Source organism: Rhinoderma darwinii, chromosome 4 (genome assembly GCF_050947455.1).
Source record: "Rhinoderma darwinii isolate aRhiDar2 chromosome 4, aRhiDar2.hap1, whole genome shotgun sequence".
NCBI lineage: Eukaryota > Metazoa > Chordata > Amphibia > Anura > Rhinodermatidae > Rhinoderma > Rhinoderma darwinii.
This window is the reverse complement of record NC_134690.1, coordinates 65367957-65386592: the sequence shown is the minus strand read 5'-3', so window position 1 is coordinate 65386592 and position 18636 is coordinate 65367957. Positions and strand designations below refer to the sequence as shown.

Sequence of the window (18636 nt, the reverse complement as noted above, 5' to 3'; positions counted from 1 at the left end):
GAGCAGGATACAAAGAGGGACCGACCGCAACTTCAATCAACGATATCAAGAAAACGACATCACTGGACGACGGACAGGTAATTCGAATTCTTCTTATTTTTACATGGGGGAGCTTTATAGCTCCATTTATCAACTTGGGACAACCCCTTTGACATTGCATATTGTTTCTGGCTAACATGGTACTACACTATTCTTTACTGTACTTTAAAAAAAAACATTACACATATTTGGTATCGCCACGTCCGTAATGACCCCACCTATAAAGTTATTACGTTATTTAACACGCACGGTGAGCGCCGTAAAAAATAAAACTAAAAACAATGCCAGAATTGCTGTTTTCTGTTCATCCTGCCTTCAAAAAAAATTTGATAAAAAGGGATCAAAAAGTTGGATGTACTCCAAAATAGTACCAATAAAAACTAGAAACCGTACCGCAAAAAACAAGCCCTCATACAGCTGCATCGGTGTAAAAATAAAACAATTATTGCTCTTAAAACATTACGACACAAAAACAAATAGTTTTGAAAAAAAAGTGGTTTTACTGTGTATAAGTAGTAAAACATACATAATCTATATAAATTTGGTATCGTCACAATCGTAATGACCCACTGAATAAAGTTATTTATTGCACACAGTAAACGGCGTAAATCTAAGACGCAAAAAAAGAGTGGTGAAATTTATGGTTTTTTTCCATTACCCCCAAAAAAAGTTAATCAATAAATTACGTATTATATGGCACTTTAAATGGTGCCGAGAGAAACGACAACGTGTACCGCAAAAAATAAGCCCTCACACCGCTCTACTGATGGAAAAATAAAAAGGTTAGGCTCTGGGAAAGTGTTCATGACTTTACCAAGGAAATAATTCTGCGATCAACAACTTCAGTTGTCTTCCATACAATATGTTTGTTAAACCCCTTGAAATAAAGCTGAACAGACGCTTCCATCACATCTCCATTGCTTTGTTTCTGACCCATTGTGGTGAATTGTTTCACTGTCCAAATACTTCTGGACCCAAATGTATGTCAAGCCCATATATACTTTTTTCCCGACTGTATTGAAAAACGTAGTTGACTTGAATAGCAGCCCTGTAATGCGGCATGTGTCGGATCATGCCGGGTTTTTCTGCTTTTACGGATTCTGTATGAATCTGTGAGCAATAACTTGCCGGCCAGATCTTTATGGAGGAACTGCAGATTTCATATTCAGACAACACAGATCTGTAATCCGGCCGTGTGCAAAAGGGCTTATTCTACCTAAGTAAGGAAATCAAGATAAATACAAATGTCTCCTCCCCTTACCTTACGGCATCTCTAAACCAGACATATCCCGAGATGAGTGCTGCGATATATTAAAGTTGTTGTGTGTTTTTTGCATCAAGACACTCACTTGTTCCTCCTGGCTCTTTTTCTGTGACATTTTCAGACAATCACGTTCACTTCCGCTGCGCCATTTCATACTCTCTCGCCGTTACTTTAAGTAGGAGGGGATCCCACAGTGCTGGTTTCCTGTTAAAAACTACCTTTCCCATGATGCATCATTCCCCTTTTGTCAACTACTCTAGATCCTCCCTATTTGTGATCACTGCCCCTGCCTTGCATGCAAAGTTCCCTTCAATAGACATTACTCCATCACATAGGGCACTCCCCCTATCACGTTTCGTTCAGGAGGTATTGCATGGTATCGGAGCAAACGTCTTATGCCCTGTGATATTTCCAAAAGGGGGAGTTTTACACTGAGGAAGCAAAGTCACATGACACGTGATGTTTCGTTCTTTCATTGCTACGAGTGCCGGGAAAGAGCCACATGATGTAAATACATAATGTCCCTGATCTGGAGCGGAGAAACGGTCACGTATACCTCAGATGGATGCCACCTGTCAACCATAGGCTGTGATGTTAAAAAAAGATATACGTTAATGTGTCAGGGTTTTTTACTGGATGGCGCGAGATTGTATTGAATTGATATCATGACAAATTGTATAACCTAAAGCAATTTAAGGAAAGTTAAGGGTGGACACAATTGTAGTTGCGAAGTTACCGATCCTCATTAATTTTTAGATATATAAATCTGGGGCTACACAAATGTTTCATATATGTGCTGTTAGGAAGAAAATCTCATGAAACAGACAGACCGACTATAAGGTAGAAAAGACGATATTTCCTCCAGGCTCAATCCTGATTACAAGACGTTTTATTTTAAAAATACAATATATACTGTATAGTAAAGAAAAAAAATATTTGAATTTTTTTATTTTATTTACAAATGCCTTGGAAATGTGTTGCCTGGTATATAGGGTTCATAGGATATCTGGGGGTCCAGGCTATATATCATTGGAATGGGAACATGCTATTTACGACACACGTGTGGTATGTGCGGTGTGGTGTGTGCGACCCCCTCATATCTCATGTTGAGGGTCCCTGGTCAGCAGTTGCTTGTGACAGTTGTCCTGGTGGGAACCCCGTAATCAGTTGTAATGTTTAGGGGAGCTGTAGTTAATCCTTACATTTCGTGCAACCCCGTTGAGGGAGAAGTCTAAAGCCGTTCATGGGTATCCTCTGCTTGCAATGGATGAGGCCAGTAATGCACCGCTGAGAGCCATGCTGTAAATTCGATACTAATGTATGCTGTCAAAAAATGGCATCCTTCTCTGCACCTAGAAATATTCTGTTTACAAGATTTACAGGAATGGTTTTTAACATCTGGGACTTTTAAATCTGTATGGTCTTTGCAGAGAACAGCTCGTCCTTATGATACGGTTGCGTTCAGTTGTCCTTCCTGTCTTTAGCAACTTTCTTTTTATTCTGCAGAGCCTTAAGTTCTGTCATAACAGACAATGTCTTATACACCCAATGGACCTGCAAGATCAAAAGCAAACATGACATGTGATTCAAGTGGGGACAATACTGTCATTTTTGGGAAGCACAAAGAGATTTCAAAAAGGCTTCTTGGATTTGCCCTATGACCAAAGGCAACCAAGTAATAAATGGAGTGGGTGGACTACCGCCTGTAGACAGATTGCCAAAATTGGGGTTATTTCGTTTAGCAAAGAGGATGCCTGGGGGGGGGGGGGGGGGTGTCACCTTATAACTATGTATAAATATATCAAAGGTCAATACAGAGATCTGCCTCATCATCTATTTATACCCATGAGTAACTATGGATGTAGTCATCTTTATCTTGACTCTGATAACTTGCTGCAGCGTGAGATCACACAACAAAAGCCATTGAAAAGTCATAGAAAAAAAGTCAAATTAAAGTTTCTTATCACTGTGTATTACATGCGTTAATAGTCAAGATAAAGATGGCTACATCTGTATAACAAAGGGGCATCCTCTACGTTTGTGTTGAAACCGTCTTCCCTCTAAACATAGAAGGGGATTCTTTACTGTAAGAGTAGTGTGACTATAGAACGCTCTGCCAGAGGAAGTTGTTATGGTGAATTCACTGAAAGAGTTCAAAAGGGTCTTGGGATGCCTTTCTCGAATGTGATCTTACAAGTTCTACGTATGTACTAAATTACTAGAGATACGTTGTGATCCAGGGATTTATCCTGAAAAAACGTCAGTGCCAAGGTATCCATAGCTTTTTAGATTCATCCCCTCTTATCTATAGCTAGTGATCTGATCCCTGCCAGTGTGGGATATAAAGTCCTATGACAGTATGAACAAGTCTTCCCCATGGTAGGAGGACACTACGTATAGAATACAAGCAGTAACACTGAGGATACACAGAAGAACCTTGCCCATAAACAAGCATATTAGGATTGGGATCGAGCAGCACTTATATAATGCGTGTGGCACGTGCCAGGGGACAGCAGCATTACAAATAAACTATTCATACAGATGAGCTCTGTACTTACCACAATTATTATAGTGTTGCACAACAAAGGTGCGGAAAAACATAAGGAAATGAACATTCCAGACGAATCAAAGTATTGCTGCCTTGAGTACAACCTGAGTAAAAAGTACATAAAAAGAAAAGTTATATACACGAGTGCAGAAGGGGGACCGAGCAAGTACGAGTAACACACGATGGGATGCCATGTTGGTCTATGACATCATCGGATCTCGCTGTAGCCCTATAGCCAGTGCTTAGCTGAACTTCTCAGATAGACAGAGGCAATGTATTATTAGAGGGTAACATACTACTGCAGCAACATTATGGTTGTCCGCCGGTGTGGTTGTAGCCTAGGACACTTTAACGACTCAAAAAAGGTTTTCCATATACAGTACAGTATATGTAAAGTTTACAGGGGATTTCACGCCAAACATATTTATCACCCATCTACAGGATAGACTCGGACTATTTTTCGGGTTGATACTCCTTGTGCCTTGAGATTCTGAATCTAATGACTACACCGGAATAGAACATTGTAATGACACGTAACCAAATTTATTTTATAGACACGGATATTTAACCCCTTAAGAATGCAGCCAATTGTGGCGTTAAGGACGCAGGGACATTTTTAGCTTTAGCCTCACTGCATAGATAGATAGACAGACAGACATGAGATAGATAGATAGATAGATAGAGAGATATAGATAGAGAGATAGATAGGCTATATTTTTTATAGTTGATTACTTTTATTCAATAAAAGCAATTTTCATGGGAAAAATTTTTTATTTATTATTTCCATCACTTAGGTTAAACAGTCAAGATCAGACTTAACCGCTTCCCGACCGCCCACTGTATATTCACGTCGGCACTTGCTGGGCTCTGTGCAGTGCCGACGTGAATTCACGGTGGGTGTTAAAAGCACGATCCGGGTGTCTCAGAGTAGCACTGACACCCGGATCGCGCTGTTATCACCTGCCTCTGTTCCCAGAGATATGATCGGGACCTGATTAGTTCAGGTCCCGGTCATGTGATCGCAGGGAAAGTGTGTTGTAGCAACAAACTGGAAAGTTTGTTGCTATAACAAACTTTCCCGGGGACCGATTGCAGGTGCTGCAGTCGGTTATAAGGCAGAACCGGGGGCCATATAACGGCCCCCGGGTCTGCCATGCACAGCAGCCTATGAGAACCAGCCGGATGCTGGTTCTCATAAGCTTCCTGTCAGTGTGACTCTCAGCATCACACTGAGTTTATAATACGTTACACTACCTAGGTAGTGTAATGTATTATAGCAGCCATCAGTGCTGCCAGGCTTCAAGTAAAACAAGTAAAAAATAAATAAAAAAGTTTTATAAAAGTGTAAAAACAAGTTATAAAAGTTACAAAAAAAATATGCTTTTTTTCCTATAATAAGTCTTTTATTATAGGAAAAAAATGAAAATGTTAAAAAAAGTACACATATTTGGTATCACCGCGTTCATAACGACCCAAACTATAAAACTATAATATTATTTTTCCCGCACGGTGAACACCGCAAAAAAAATAAATTAAAAAACAATGTCAGAATCACTTTTTTTGGTCATCAACCCTCCCAAAATATAGAATAAAAAGTGATCAAAAAGTCGCATGTACCCCAAAATAATACCAATAAAAACTACAACCCGTCCGGCAAAAAACAAGCCCTTACACCGCTTTTTTGACGGAAAAATATAAAATTATGGCTCTCAGAATATGGTGACACAGAAAAATAAATAATTTTATCAAAGTGATTTTATTGCGCAATCGCCACAAAACATAAAAAACCTAGATACATATGGTATCGCCGTAATCGTACCGACCCGCAGAATAAAGTAAAATGTCATTTATACCGCACGGTGAATACTGAAAAAAAAAAAAAAAATACAAAAAACATTGTCAGAATTTATGTTTCTTTGTCACTTTGCTTCCAAAAAAAATCTAATAAAAAGTGATAAAAAAAAAAAATCACATGTACCCTAAAATGATACTAATGAAAAGTACAGATTGTCCCGCAACAAATAAGCCCTCACACAGCTCCGTTGGAGAAAAAATAAAAAAGTTCTGGCTCTCAGAATATGGCGATGCAAAATGTGCAGTGTGTTCGAAAAGCGGATAGGATCAGGCGCCATTTATCAGTGTGACACAGGCCACATATCTGCGAATTATTATTTATGTACCCCATTATTATACCCTCTTATTAGGCCCTGATGTACCCCGCACAGCTTACATATACCCCCACATCATAAACTGAAATACCAGCAAAACCCCAAACAGAACAGTTACCAAGCAAAATCTGCGCTCCAAAAGCCAAATGGCGCTCCCTCCCTTCTGAGCCCCACAGCGTGCCCAAACACCAGCTTACGTCCACATATATGACATTTTATATCCGGGAGAACCCGCTCAACATTGTATGAGGTATTTGTCTTCAGTGGCACAAACTGGGCACAATATATTGTGCATTAAAATGGCATATCAGTGGAAAATTTTAATTTTCACTTTGCACCATCCGCTGCGCATTAACGCCTTGGCGCACCACGACTTAATAGAATGTCGTGGTGCGAGGGGTTATATATGGAGCGGGCTCACGCGCTGCGCCCGCTCCATATTCTGCAGCTGTGTATTACAGCTGACACCCGGGACTAACGGACAGGAACAGCGATTGCGCTGTTACAGGAGCCTGTAAAATGACATTATACTGCAATACATTAGTATTGCAGTGTATTGTACCAGCGACCTAATGATCGCTCGTTCCAGTCCCCTAAAGGGACTTTTGGGAGGTTTCCACTGTTTTGGTACCTCAGGGGCTTTGCATATGCGACATGACACCCGAAAACCAGTCCAGCTAAATTTGAGCTCCAAAAGCCAAATATTGTTCCTTCCCTCCTGAGTCCTGCCGTGGGTCCAAACAGCAGTTTATTACCACATATGGCATATTGCTGTAATCAGGACAAATTGCTTTACAAATTCTGGGGTAATTTTTCTCCTTTATTCATTGTAAAAATTAAACATTTCTATGTTTTTTTTAGAAAAAAGTAGATTTTCATTTTCACGGCCTAATTCCACTAAATTCAGCAAAAAAACTGTGGGGTCAAAATGCTAACTATACCCCTAGAACAATTCCTTGAGGGGTGTAGTCTTCAAAATGGGGTCAGTTTTGGGGGGATTCCACTGTTTTGCTTACTCCAGGGCGTTGCAAACGCGACATGGCACTGAAAACCAATCCAGCAAAATCTGCGCTTCAAAATCCAAATGGCGCTCCTTCCCTTCTGAGCTCTGCTGTGGGTCCAAACAGCAGTTTAGTACCACATATGGGGTATTGGCGTAATCGGGAGAAGTAGCTTTACAAGTTCTGGGGTGCTTTTTAATCTTTATTCCTTGCAAATATTATTTTTTTTAAATATTTTTTCAGAAAAAAAGTAGATTTTCACTTTCACAGACAAACTCCAATAAATATAGCAGAAGACCTGTGGGGTCAAGATGCTAACTGTACCCCTAGATAAATTCCTTGAGGTGTGTAGTTTCCAAAACCGTCTCACTTTTGGGGGATTTCCACTGTTTTGGCACCACAAAACCTCTTCAAACCTGACATGGTGCCTAAAATATATTCTAAAAAAAGAAGGCCCCAAAATCCACTAGGTGCTACTTTGCTTCTGAGGCCTGTGTTTCAGTCGATTATCACACTAGAGCCACGTGTGGGATATTTCTAAAAACTGCAGAATCTGGGCAATAAATATTGAGTTGCATTTCTCGGGTAAAACCTTCTGCGTTACAGATTTTTTTTTATTACAAATGAATTTCAGCAAAAAAAAAATACCTCTACTTTGCTTTAATTCCTGTGAAGCGCCTAATGGGTTAAGAAACTTTCTGAATGCTATTTTTAATACTTTGAGGGGTGCAGTTTTTAATATGGGGTGATTTATGGGGTCTATCTAGTACATAAGGCCCTCAAAGCCACTTCAGAACTGAACTGGTCCCTGTAAAAATAGCCTTTTGAAATTTTCTTGAAAATGTGAGAAATTGCTGCTAAAGTTCTAAACGTTGTAACGTCCTAGAAAAATAAAATAATGTTCAAAAAACTATGCAAATATAAAGTAGACATATGGAATATATAAAATAGTAACTATTTTGTGTGGTATTACTATCTGTTTTACAAGCAGATACATTTAAAATGAGAAAAATCATAATTTTTGCAAATTTTCTCTAAATTTTGGTATTTTTCACAAATAAGCAATGAATTTGACCAAATTTTTCCACTAACATAAAGTACAATATGTCACGAGAAAACAATCTCAGAATCGCTTGGATAGGCAAAAGCATTCCAGAGTTATTAACACATAAATTGACACATGTCAGATTTGAGAAAATGGGGCTGGTCATGAAGGTCAAAATGAGCTCAGTCTTGAAAGGGTTAATCTGAGCCGTTCACCCGCTGGTGATCGTGTGCCTGCGTCATGACTGCCATATATTTGCCGCGCTGGTTCCAGTGGCGTAAATGTATGGCAGATGTTGGGAAGGGTTTAACAATTGTTTTATCTTGGAACATTTAGATACACAGCTCTCAATATTACGATTGTCTTTTTCAGTTATTTTAATAAATGTTTTTTTCCCCACACGAAACAATCATAGATCACTTACTTCGAGTTCAGAGCCGCTATTTCATTGATGTATTCAGCACAACTAACCAGGCCAACTAAGAAGAACAAAAAAGTTTCCATCAGATTCATCACGTAAGACAATTACATTTAAGAAAAATACCAAATACTCAATTGTAATTATTCATTATTCCAAATGTATAATACACTGACAACAAGGGAGATGGTCTGCGCCATGTGTAGACCAGGTAATGTCACTGCCGTCTATTGGTCAGCAGCACTGGTGCCAGGGTGAGGAAGCCGGTGGCCAATAGATAGGACCGGGTGCTGAATTTTATACATTGTTTATATATTTTTATGATAATGGAGTTGTGCAGGAATATAACACCACGGCTATAAAACAAGGTCAGGAAAGAGGTTTCATTTTTTTTTAAAGTAAGTTCTTCCACAAGGGACTTTCATAGCATATCTACTGGATGCAACCAGAGACCCTCACTAATGCTTCAGCAGTTCCCCTATTTCCTGATGAGGAGCCGTAACTACGATAGACCATAATACAGAACAGTCGGCTCGCTCTGCTTCTTCTCCCCTTTGAGGCAGTCATCTGGCCTCTACTACACAACGAGGATGAGGGGACCTCTGTGCTCCTAAAAGACGAGGATCCCAACTTATCATTTATGGCATATCCTATGATCTGACATAAGGCTGGATTCAGTCGTTGCTGCATTTATCATGCCTTTTTTTTAGTGTGGCCAGATGTTACATTAAAAGGGTTACGTGGGTACCGAAAATTATTAGTGTAGTCGCTGCAGTATGTGGTACACTCGCTAATATACATTCTGATCCGCCGTCGCACTGAGTATGAGATTAATAGATTTTTATTTTGCTGCCAGGGGACCGGAAGTCTAGTGGCACAGTCTTCCTTGATGGCTCTTCGTCACGTGACCAGCCCCACTGTACTCTATGTACAAGCAGTAGTACATTGATTACATAGAGTACAGCGGGGCCGGTCATACGACGAAGGGTCGCATCGTCATCAAGGAAGACTGTGCCACTAAACTTCCGGTCCCCCGGCAGCGCTATAAAATCTATTAAAATCTCATAAATCAGCGCAACGGGGGACCGGACTGTATACTAGCGAGTGTACCACATCCTGCAGGGACTACACTGCTAACACTTTTCCGTCCCCACATAACCCCTTTGAAGCCTCTAGTAAAATATAAAATGCACTACAAACAATTGCGTTTTGGTTTGTGGTGTTTTTGAGGCAATTTTGTGGTCAGTGGCAATTTTATTTTTTTTTGCAATATCAGCGTGCTCTGGGTATGGCGTTTTTCCCATAGGCTTCTTCATAGGACTTCACAAACGCCAGAAAAAATAGAATGTACAAAATGACACAAAAATAAAAACGCCACTAATAACACGTTACATTTTAACAACACTAGAAGGGTTTTTTGATGCGTGTGTGCGTGCGCGCGCGCGTGCGTGTGTCCCCCAAATGTGTCATCTGGACACCCCTATAAAAGTTGAGTGACTACACAGCCACTTCTCTGCCGGAAACAGGGACTGAGCATCCCATTTTCCTGATCTGTACAGGTCCTAGCAGTCCATTTTCCACCCATCAGACCTTTTTACATAATGTATCTGATTTACATAGGCCATTAAAGTTCTGTTTAATTAAAGGGGTATTTCCATTTAAGACCGTTATGGCATAACCTGCTATGAATGTTTGATAGGTGCGGGTTCCAGAGTATTTGGAGAACGGGGGTCTGCGTATGTGCAGCTATTTCTACTTACTTCTACGGGGGTTAAGAGAACAGCAGAGCAAGCTAGCTGGGCATGGCTACCTCTCCATTCATTCTCCATCTGGATGCGGTGGTCACCCCACTATGTGGTTCTGAGGTCAAGGGACCCCCGTTCTCCAGATAGGTGCCGTTCCCAGAGGTGGGACCCATCTCTCACACATTAATGGCATATCCTGGGGGTATGGAATACAGATCTGAGATGGTAACACCTCTTTGATTTTAATATGTAACACTGAAAATAACATTTTGGAATATGTTACCCATTAGCAGGAAGAGGGCTATCTGGAATTTGTAACATTTGAAGGATATGCAGGTCAATATGAAACAAAGAAGGTGGAAGCCTAAAAGTCCAATTATCCATGGTTCTGACCAGTCAATAGGCTGAAACAAATAAAGAGAAAATTTAGAAAGGAAAAGGCACCAGAAATATGAAATGATAGTAACACAAATCCCAAATTATTAGAACAATCAAAATTCAAATTCTTATTGGACCAAGAAGATCTAGTCCAGTAGGGAATCTGGAGCAGGCAGTAAGGTCAATGCGGTTACCACCCTAAATATTTGTGTGAAAATTGGGACTGGTTCCGTGAGGGGGAACCCTAAACGTCTTTTTTTCTTTTGGATCTGCTGCTCATGGTAAAAGTGCCGGATCTCATCCGCCAGCGTAAGATCTGACGCTCTGATACAGAAACATAATATTTGTAACATAACAGACACAACACGACTTCAATTGTTCCCTGGGTTGTAAAAAAAAAAAAAAAATAGCAAGTGACCATCCAACCACATCGGAAACTTAGATAGAAGAAAGGTCCCTCACAACTTCTCTTTCTATAGGTGATAACCAATGTGTTTGCGGTTTTACAGGGATTCTCATGTAACTTTACGACGCCATGAAGCCCGAGCCGGAATGTTTTTCTCATGGGGAACTCAAATAGTCCTGATACAAGGAACGTGCATTCATTATTAGAATATGTAACATCGTCTCACACATACCCCACAAGCCTAATAACAAACAGCAACTATATAGAAGTGCCAGCAATGACCTCTCAGCGGTACAGTCCAGCACTGCCAGCAATGCCTCTGGATACCAACCTTCTGCACCCATCTCAGACGCTACATGTGGCGATTGTTCCCATACAACTTCCTGCTAGGGAGACTAGAGCAGTGCAGGTGTGTAAAGCAGGGAAGTGTAATATATTCTTTGGCTGGCACTATCAGACCCTCCAGATGCACCTTTTTTAGTAGTTAATTATGAAGTTTCACCGGGTATCCAATTTCATATTTTTTCAAGTCAAACCTTCCTAGATTAGGACTCACAGGTGCGGCTGTCCCAGGCAGCATCAAAGGTATGTGGGGCACCTGTAACTGGTACACGGTCATGGACTCATCTGTGGCTGGCACACACACTGTCATGGGCCCATACTAATGGGGGTACCTGTGGGTGGCATACATTGTTATGGACTCACACTGACGGGGGCACCTGTGGCTAGCATACACAGTCATGGGCTCACACTGTGGCTGGCACACATATGGGGGCACCTGTGCTTGTCAAACACTGTCATGGGGGCACCTGTGATGTTATTGCCACATACATTTTGTGCCAGGGATTGTGCTTGTGCCTCTTTGTTAGCATGTAGAAGGGAATGACTTGTGGCTGGCAATATTATGCACATCAGTAAAAGGCAGTAAAGCCGCCATAGCACGCAGGGTACGTGTCTGAGCTCCATTCTGGGTTCGTTTATGTATTATCACTGCAGATAACGCACTGTGTGACTACTGTACAATACATTACAATTCCGCTCGCTGTGATATATACTATCCTGCCTGTAATACATGTACAATTATTACAGAACCCCGGAGCCCCGATACTCACAACCCGCTCCAGCAGCTCCCACACCCCGGACTCGTTCTCCATGGTACACGGAAGCAGCGCAGGAAGCGCCAGCCAGGAGAGGGCGGGGATTCAACACGCCTCCTCATTAGTGCAGCGACAGTGCTCAGCTAGTGACGTAACGATGAGTCGTACAATAGACCGCGCCCAGTCACAGGGAGCGCAGCTGAATACTGACCGGAACGCCACGTTTCACTTTATGTTTGTGTTTCGATACCCGTAGTCTTCATGTTTATAATAAACGAGTACAAAGTGCAGAAGTTTCCTATAGCAACCAATCAGATTACGTCATTTTATAACGTGCTATAGAAAATAGAAAGCTGGAATCTGACTGGCTGCTTTTTGTGCCTGCACCAGTTTACATACATGAAGCTGATTGGGTAAATATATCACACTAATTTTCTGGTGTAAAAAAAAATCGCAAATTTTGGTGCACTATGTAGTTGTACTAAAATTGGCGACTTTTTACTTTGCTCACCACAATATTGAAAACGGGGCAGGGTTTAGACAAAGGGGGAGGGGCTTCTGTTGGAACAACAGATTTGTCTTAATTTATCCCAGAAACTGGCATAAATTATGGCGCAAATCTACACCTTCTCGCGAGAACTGCCTAAGACGCCCATGATTTATTAAGAGGTGGGCACATGTTTGGCACATTTTCTGCCATCGTAAATTAGTTTAAGACTGGCATTTGAAACTTAAAGAGGCTCTGTCACCAGATTTTGCAACCCCCTATCTGCTATTGCAGCAGATCGGCGCTGCAATGTAGATTACAGTAACGTTTTTATTTAAAAAAAACGAGCATTTTTGGCCAAGTTATGACCATTTTTGTATTTATGCAAATGAGGCTTGCAAAAGTCCAAGTGGGTGTGTTTAAAAGTAAAAGTACAACTGGGCGTGTATTATGTGCGTACATCGGGGCGTGTTTAATACTTTTACTAGCTGGGCGTTCTGACGAGAAGTATCATCCACTTCTCTTCAGAACGCCCAGCTTCTGGCAGTGCAGACACAGCGTGTTCTCGAGAGATCACGCTGTGACGTCACTCACAGGTCCTGCATCGTGTCAGACGAGCGAGGACACCGGCACCAGAGGCTACAGTTGATTCTGCAGCAGCATCGGCATTTGCAGGTAAGTAGCTACATCGATTTACCTGCAAACGCCGATGCTGCTGCAGAATCATCTGTAGCCTCTGGTGCCGATGTGTCCTCGCTCGTCTGACACGATGCAGGACCTGTGAGTGACGTCACAGCGTGATCTCTCGAGAACACGCTGTGTCTGCACTGCCAGAAGCTGGGCGTTGTGAAGAGAAGTGGATGATACTTCTCGTCAGAACGCCCAGCTAGTAAAAGAAGTAAACACGCCCCGATGTACGCACATAATACACGCCCAGTTGTACTTTTACTTTAAACACGCCCAGTTGGACTTTAGCAAGCCTCATTTGCATAAATACAAAAATGGTCATAACTTGGCCAAAAATGCTCGTTTTTTTAAAATAAAAACGTTACTCTTATCTACATTGCAGCGCCGATCTGCTGCAATAGCAGATAGGGGTTGCAAAATCTGGTGACAGAGCCTCTTTAAGTATTAATATATTCCCCCCAAAGTGCTGCCGCTTTGAAAGTTCCCTGGAAAGTGTCACAGGTGACTACCGCCATATTTATTGAAATGCTGCAACATATTTTAAAGGATTGTCCAAGATATAAAATGAAAAATGGCTCAAAAATAGTAAAATAGGAAACATGTATTGTACTTTCCAGTTCTCTTCTGTTCCCCTGACACTGCGCTCATCAGTCATCTGCAGGGATAGGCCTTCTTTTTAGTTTAGGGCAGGGGCGTAACTAGGAAAGACTGGGCCCCATAGCAAACTTTTGACTGGGGCCCCCCCTCCCCTTGGTGTCACACAACCCCCCCTTGTAGATAGTGCCTTTTTTACAGCCCCCCTGTAGATAACGCCATACAGCCCCCCCTGTAGATAACGCCATACAGCCCCCTGTAGATAACGCCATACAGACCCCCCTGTAGATAACGCCATATAGCCCCCCCTGTAGATAACGCCATACAGCCCCCCTGTAGATAACGCCATACAGCCCCCCTGTAGATAACGCCATACAGCCCCTCCTGTAGATAGCGCCATACAGCCCCTCCTGTAGATAACGCCATACAACCCCCCCTGTAGATAACGCCATACAGCCCCCCTGTAGATAACGCCATACAGCCCCCCTGTAGATAACGCCATACAGCCCCTCCTGTAGATAACGCCATACAGCCCCTCCTGTAGATAACGCCATACAACCCCCCCTGTAGATAACGCCATACAGCCCCCCTGTAGATAACGCCATACAGCCCCCTGTAGATAACGCCATACAGCCCCCCCTGTAGATAATGCCATACAGCCCCTCCTGTAGATAACGCCATACAACCCCCCCTGTAGATAACGCCATACAACCCCCCCTGTAGATAACGCCATACAGCCCCCCTGTAGATAACGCCATACAGCCCCCCTGTGGATAACGCCATACAGCCCCCCTGTAGATAACGCCATACAGCCCCTCCTGTAGATAGCGCCATACAGCCCCTCCTGTAGATAGCGCCATACAACCCCCCCTGTAGATAACGCCATACAGCCCCCTGTAGATAACGCTATACAGCCCCCCTGTAGATAACGCCATACAGCCCCCCTGTAGATAACACCATACAGCCCCGCCTGTAGATAACGCCATACAGACCCCTTTATAAATAGCGCCATACAGCCCCCCTGTAGATAACGCCATACAGCCCCGCCTGTAGGTAACGCTATACAGCCCCCCTGTAGATAGCGCCATACAGCCCCCCCTGTAGGTAACGCTATACAGCCCCCCTGTAGGTAACGCTATACAGCCCCCCTGTAGATAGCGCCATACAGCCCCCCCCTGTAGATAACGCCATACAGCCCCCCCTGTAGATAGCGCCATACAACCCCCCTGTAGATAACGCCATACAGCCCCCCTGTAGATAACGCCATACAGCCCCGCCTGTAGGTAACGCTATACAGCCCCCCTGTAGATAACGCCATACAGCCCCCCCTGTAGGTAACGCTATACAGCCCCCCTGTAGGTAACGCTATACAGCCCCCCTGTAGATAGTGCCATACAGCCCCCCTATAGATAACGCCATACAGCCCCCCCTGTAGATAGCGCCATACAACCCCCCTGTAGATAACGCCATACAGAACCCCCCCGTAGATAACGCCATACAGACACCCCCTGTAGATAATGCCATACAGCCCCCTGTAGATAACGCCATTCAGCCCCCTGTAGATAACGCCATACAGCCCCCCTGTAGATAACGCCATACAGTCCCCCTGTAGATAACGCCATACAGCCCCCCTGTAGATAACGCCATACAGACCCCTTTGTAAATAGCGCCATACAGCCCCGCCTGTAGGTAACGCTATACAGCCCCCCTGTAGATAACGCCATACAGCCCCCTGTAGGTAACGCCATACAACCCCCTGTAGGAAACGCTATACAGCCCCCCCTGTAGGTAACGCTATACAGCCCCCCTGTAGGTAACGCCATACAGCCCCCCCCCCTCATGCTTCATACGGGCCCCCTCATGCCGCGGTCCCCGTAGCAGCTGCTACGGCTGCTACAGCGGTAGTTACGCCACTGGTTTAGGGGTATAGTCAGACTTTGCGGTTAAAACCTTATCCAAACCCGCATGCATGTTTACTACGATTTGATGTGTTTTTAGCTTTCTATAATGCTGTTAGTCCAGGTCATTAGACCGTGGTTGGGCAGGGTTTTGTGGCTCTAAGATGGGCGAAGAAATTTGCCCCATATTACGTATGGAACCAGCTCTAGGCAACTTTATTACAGCAGTATTGTGATCAGTATTTCCTTCAATATTTCTACGCCAAAACCAGGAATAGATCTAGAACACGGAAGAGGAATAATTTTCCAGTCCTGGTTTTGGCTTCCAAATTCTGAATCAAAATACTGATCACAATACAGTTGTGTAAAATAGAGACCCTATGGTTAGGGACAGGATCAAACACACCCAGTTTTTTGTGCAGTTTTTTGCCAGAAGTGGATCCAAAAGGAGGGAAAGGTGTAAAGAAAAGTCTGATGCATCTCCTTTCTTTTATGTTAATTCCTGTGTTTAGCTCGAAAAACGGAGCCCAATATTGCACCAAAACTGCATGTGTGACCCTAGCCTATAATGTACAAATGGAACCAAAAGGTTTTTGTCTAATAGATTATGTTCACAAAGGGCATATACGCTGCGTAAAGCACACAGCGCAGCCACCCTGGAGCCCAGAGCAGCAAATTCCAGCTGAAATACCGCACCAAATTGCGGTGCAGTTTTTCGGCTGGAATGTCCGCTGCAGAAAACAGCAGGTAAAAGTATAAAAGCCTATACTTACCCGTAGCCATGGCGATGCGCCCCTCTGATGTCCTGAAGGCTGGGGAGTCACTTATGATATATCCACAGGATATGACATAAATGTCAGATAGATGCAGGGCCCACCTCTGGGACCCGCACCTATTTCCAGAATGGGGCCCCCTAAACCCCTTTCTGCTGCTCTGTGTTGTGGTTGAAACAGGAGATTTCCGACCATGAAAATGAAAACAGCGTAGCACGCTGAGCTATGCTGTTTTCATAAGTCCCTTAAAACTGAATGGTAGTTACAGAAAAGGCGTAGCTGCCATTCACTACTATGGAACTTACGGAAACAGCTGTTTTCGTAACTCATGAACATATAGTCAGGAAGTGGCTGGGAGGAAGCGGAAGCAGAAAAAGGTTGAATGGGGTTTAGGGGGCTCTGTTCTCGAGATAGGTGCGGGTCCCAGTGGTGGGACCCGCATCTATGTGACATTTATGACATATCCTGTGGATATTTAAAATAAATGAAAAAAAAAGCCCGGCGCATGTAGTGCATCAAATGTGGATATATGAAGAACAAAAGCATATTGAATGTACAGTTATATAATCAATATAGGCTTAAAGGGCAGACAGCCTAATTTGAGGAAGGGTTTAGGAATTACAGCTCTTTAATATGTAGCTGCCTCTTTTTCAAGGGACCAAAGGTAATTGGACAATTATCTCAAAAGCTATTTAATGGGCTGCATGGGCTAGTCACTCGTTAATCCATCATCAATTAAGCATGTAAAAAGTCTGGAGTTGATTCCAGGTGTGGCATTTGCATTTGGAAGCTGTTGCTGTGAACCCACAACATGAAGTCAAAGGAGCTCTTATTGCAATTGAAACAGACCATCGTTAGGCTGAAAAAAAACGAAGAAATCCATCAGAGAGAGAGAGCAAGCACAAATGTTAGGAGTGGCCAAATCAACAGTTTGGTACATTCTTGAAAAAAAAGACAGCACTGGTGACCTTGTGAACTCCAAAAGGCCTGAACGTCCACGGAAGACAACAATGGTGGATAATCGCAGAATCCTTTCCATGGTGAAGAAAAACCCTTTCACAACATCTACCCAAGTGAAGAACACTCTCCTGGAAGTAGGTGAATCAGAATCTAAGTCTACCATAAAGAGAAGACTTCATGAGAGCAAATGCAGAGGTGCAAACCATTAAAATAGAAAGACCGGATTAGACTTTGCCATACAACATCTAAAGAAGCCGCCCAGTTCTGGAACAGCATTCTTTGGACAGATGAAACTAAGATGAACCTGTACCAGAATGATGGGAGGAAGAAAGTGTGGAGAAGGCTTGGAACCGCTCATGATCCAAAGCACACCACATCCCCTGTAAAATATGGTGGAGGCAGTGTGATGGCATGGGCATGCATGGCTGTCAAAGGCACTGGGTCATTAGTGTTTATTGATGATGTGACTCAAGACAGAAGAAGCCGGATGAATTCTGAAGTGTTCAGGGATATACACTACCATTCAAAAGTTTAGGGTCACTTAGAAATTTCCTTATTTTTCCTTATTTTTTTTCCTTATTTTTGAAAGAAGAGCACAGTTTTTTTCAATGAAGATAACATTAAATTAATCAGAAATACACTCTATACATTGTTAATGTGGTAAATGACTATTCTAGCTGCAAATGTCTGGTTTTTAATGCAATATCTACATAGGTGTATAGAGGCCCATTTCCAGCAACCATCACTCCAGTGTTCTAATGGTACATTGTGTTAGCTAACTGTGTTAGAAGGCTAATGGATGATTAGAAAACACTTGAAAACCCTTCTGAAATTATGTTAGCACCGCTGTAAACAGTTTTGCTATTTAGAGGAGCTATAAAACTGACCTTCCTTTGAGCTAGTTGAGAATCTGGAGCATTACATTTGAGGGTTCGATTAAACTCTCCAATTGGCTAGAAAAAGAGAGCTTTCATGTTGTCAAAAATATTTTTGATATCTTTATATGTGAACCTAAAAGTGCTTAATATGTATGGACAGTTGTCACTGAAGCTCAAAGATCTGCTAAAAACAGCCTACAGAGGGGGATGAGTATTCTATTCTAAGACTTCTGCTATATGATCTAATGAC

The 18636-nt window shown here is 42.6% G+C and overlaps 1 protein-coding gene across 1 annotated transcript; it reads right to left on the bottom strand.

Moving 5' to 3' along the window:
• Positions 1–2174: 2174 nt before the first annotated feature.
• Positions 2175–12366, bottom strand: TMEM18 (transmembrane protein 18). The gene is made up of 5 exons (XM_075861156.1): positions 12125–12366; positions 10512–10632; positions 8490–8544; positions 3862–3955; positions 2175–2857 (listed from the first exon to the last, which is right to left on the bottom strand). The coding sequence occupies exons 1-5, from the start codon at positions 12164–12166 to the stop codon at positions 2765–2767; spliced, it is 405 nt and encodes a 134-aa protein (XP_075717271.1). The 5' UTR covers positions 12167–12366; the 3' UTR covers positions 2175–2764.
• Between the last annotated feature and the right edge of the window lie 6270 nt (positions 12367–18636).

Excerpts from the sequence above, each read along its gene's own strand:
- TMEM18 (XM_075861156.1), bottom strand. The coding sequence starts at position 12,166 with ATGGAGAACGAGTCCGGGGTGTGGGAGCTGCTGGAGCGGGTT. Across the intron at positions 8,545-10,511 it reads AGCCCTCTTCCTGCTAATGG|TTGGCCTGGTTAGTTGTGCT; the intron begins GTAACATATTCC and ends TGTTCTTCTTAG. Across the intron at positions 3,956-8,489 it reads ATAGCGGCTCTGAACTCGAA|GTTGTACTCAAGGCAGCAAT; the intron begins GTAAGTGATCTA and ends CTTTTTACTCAG.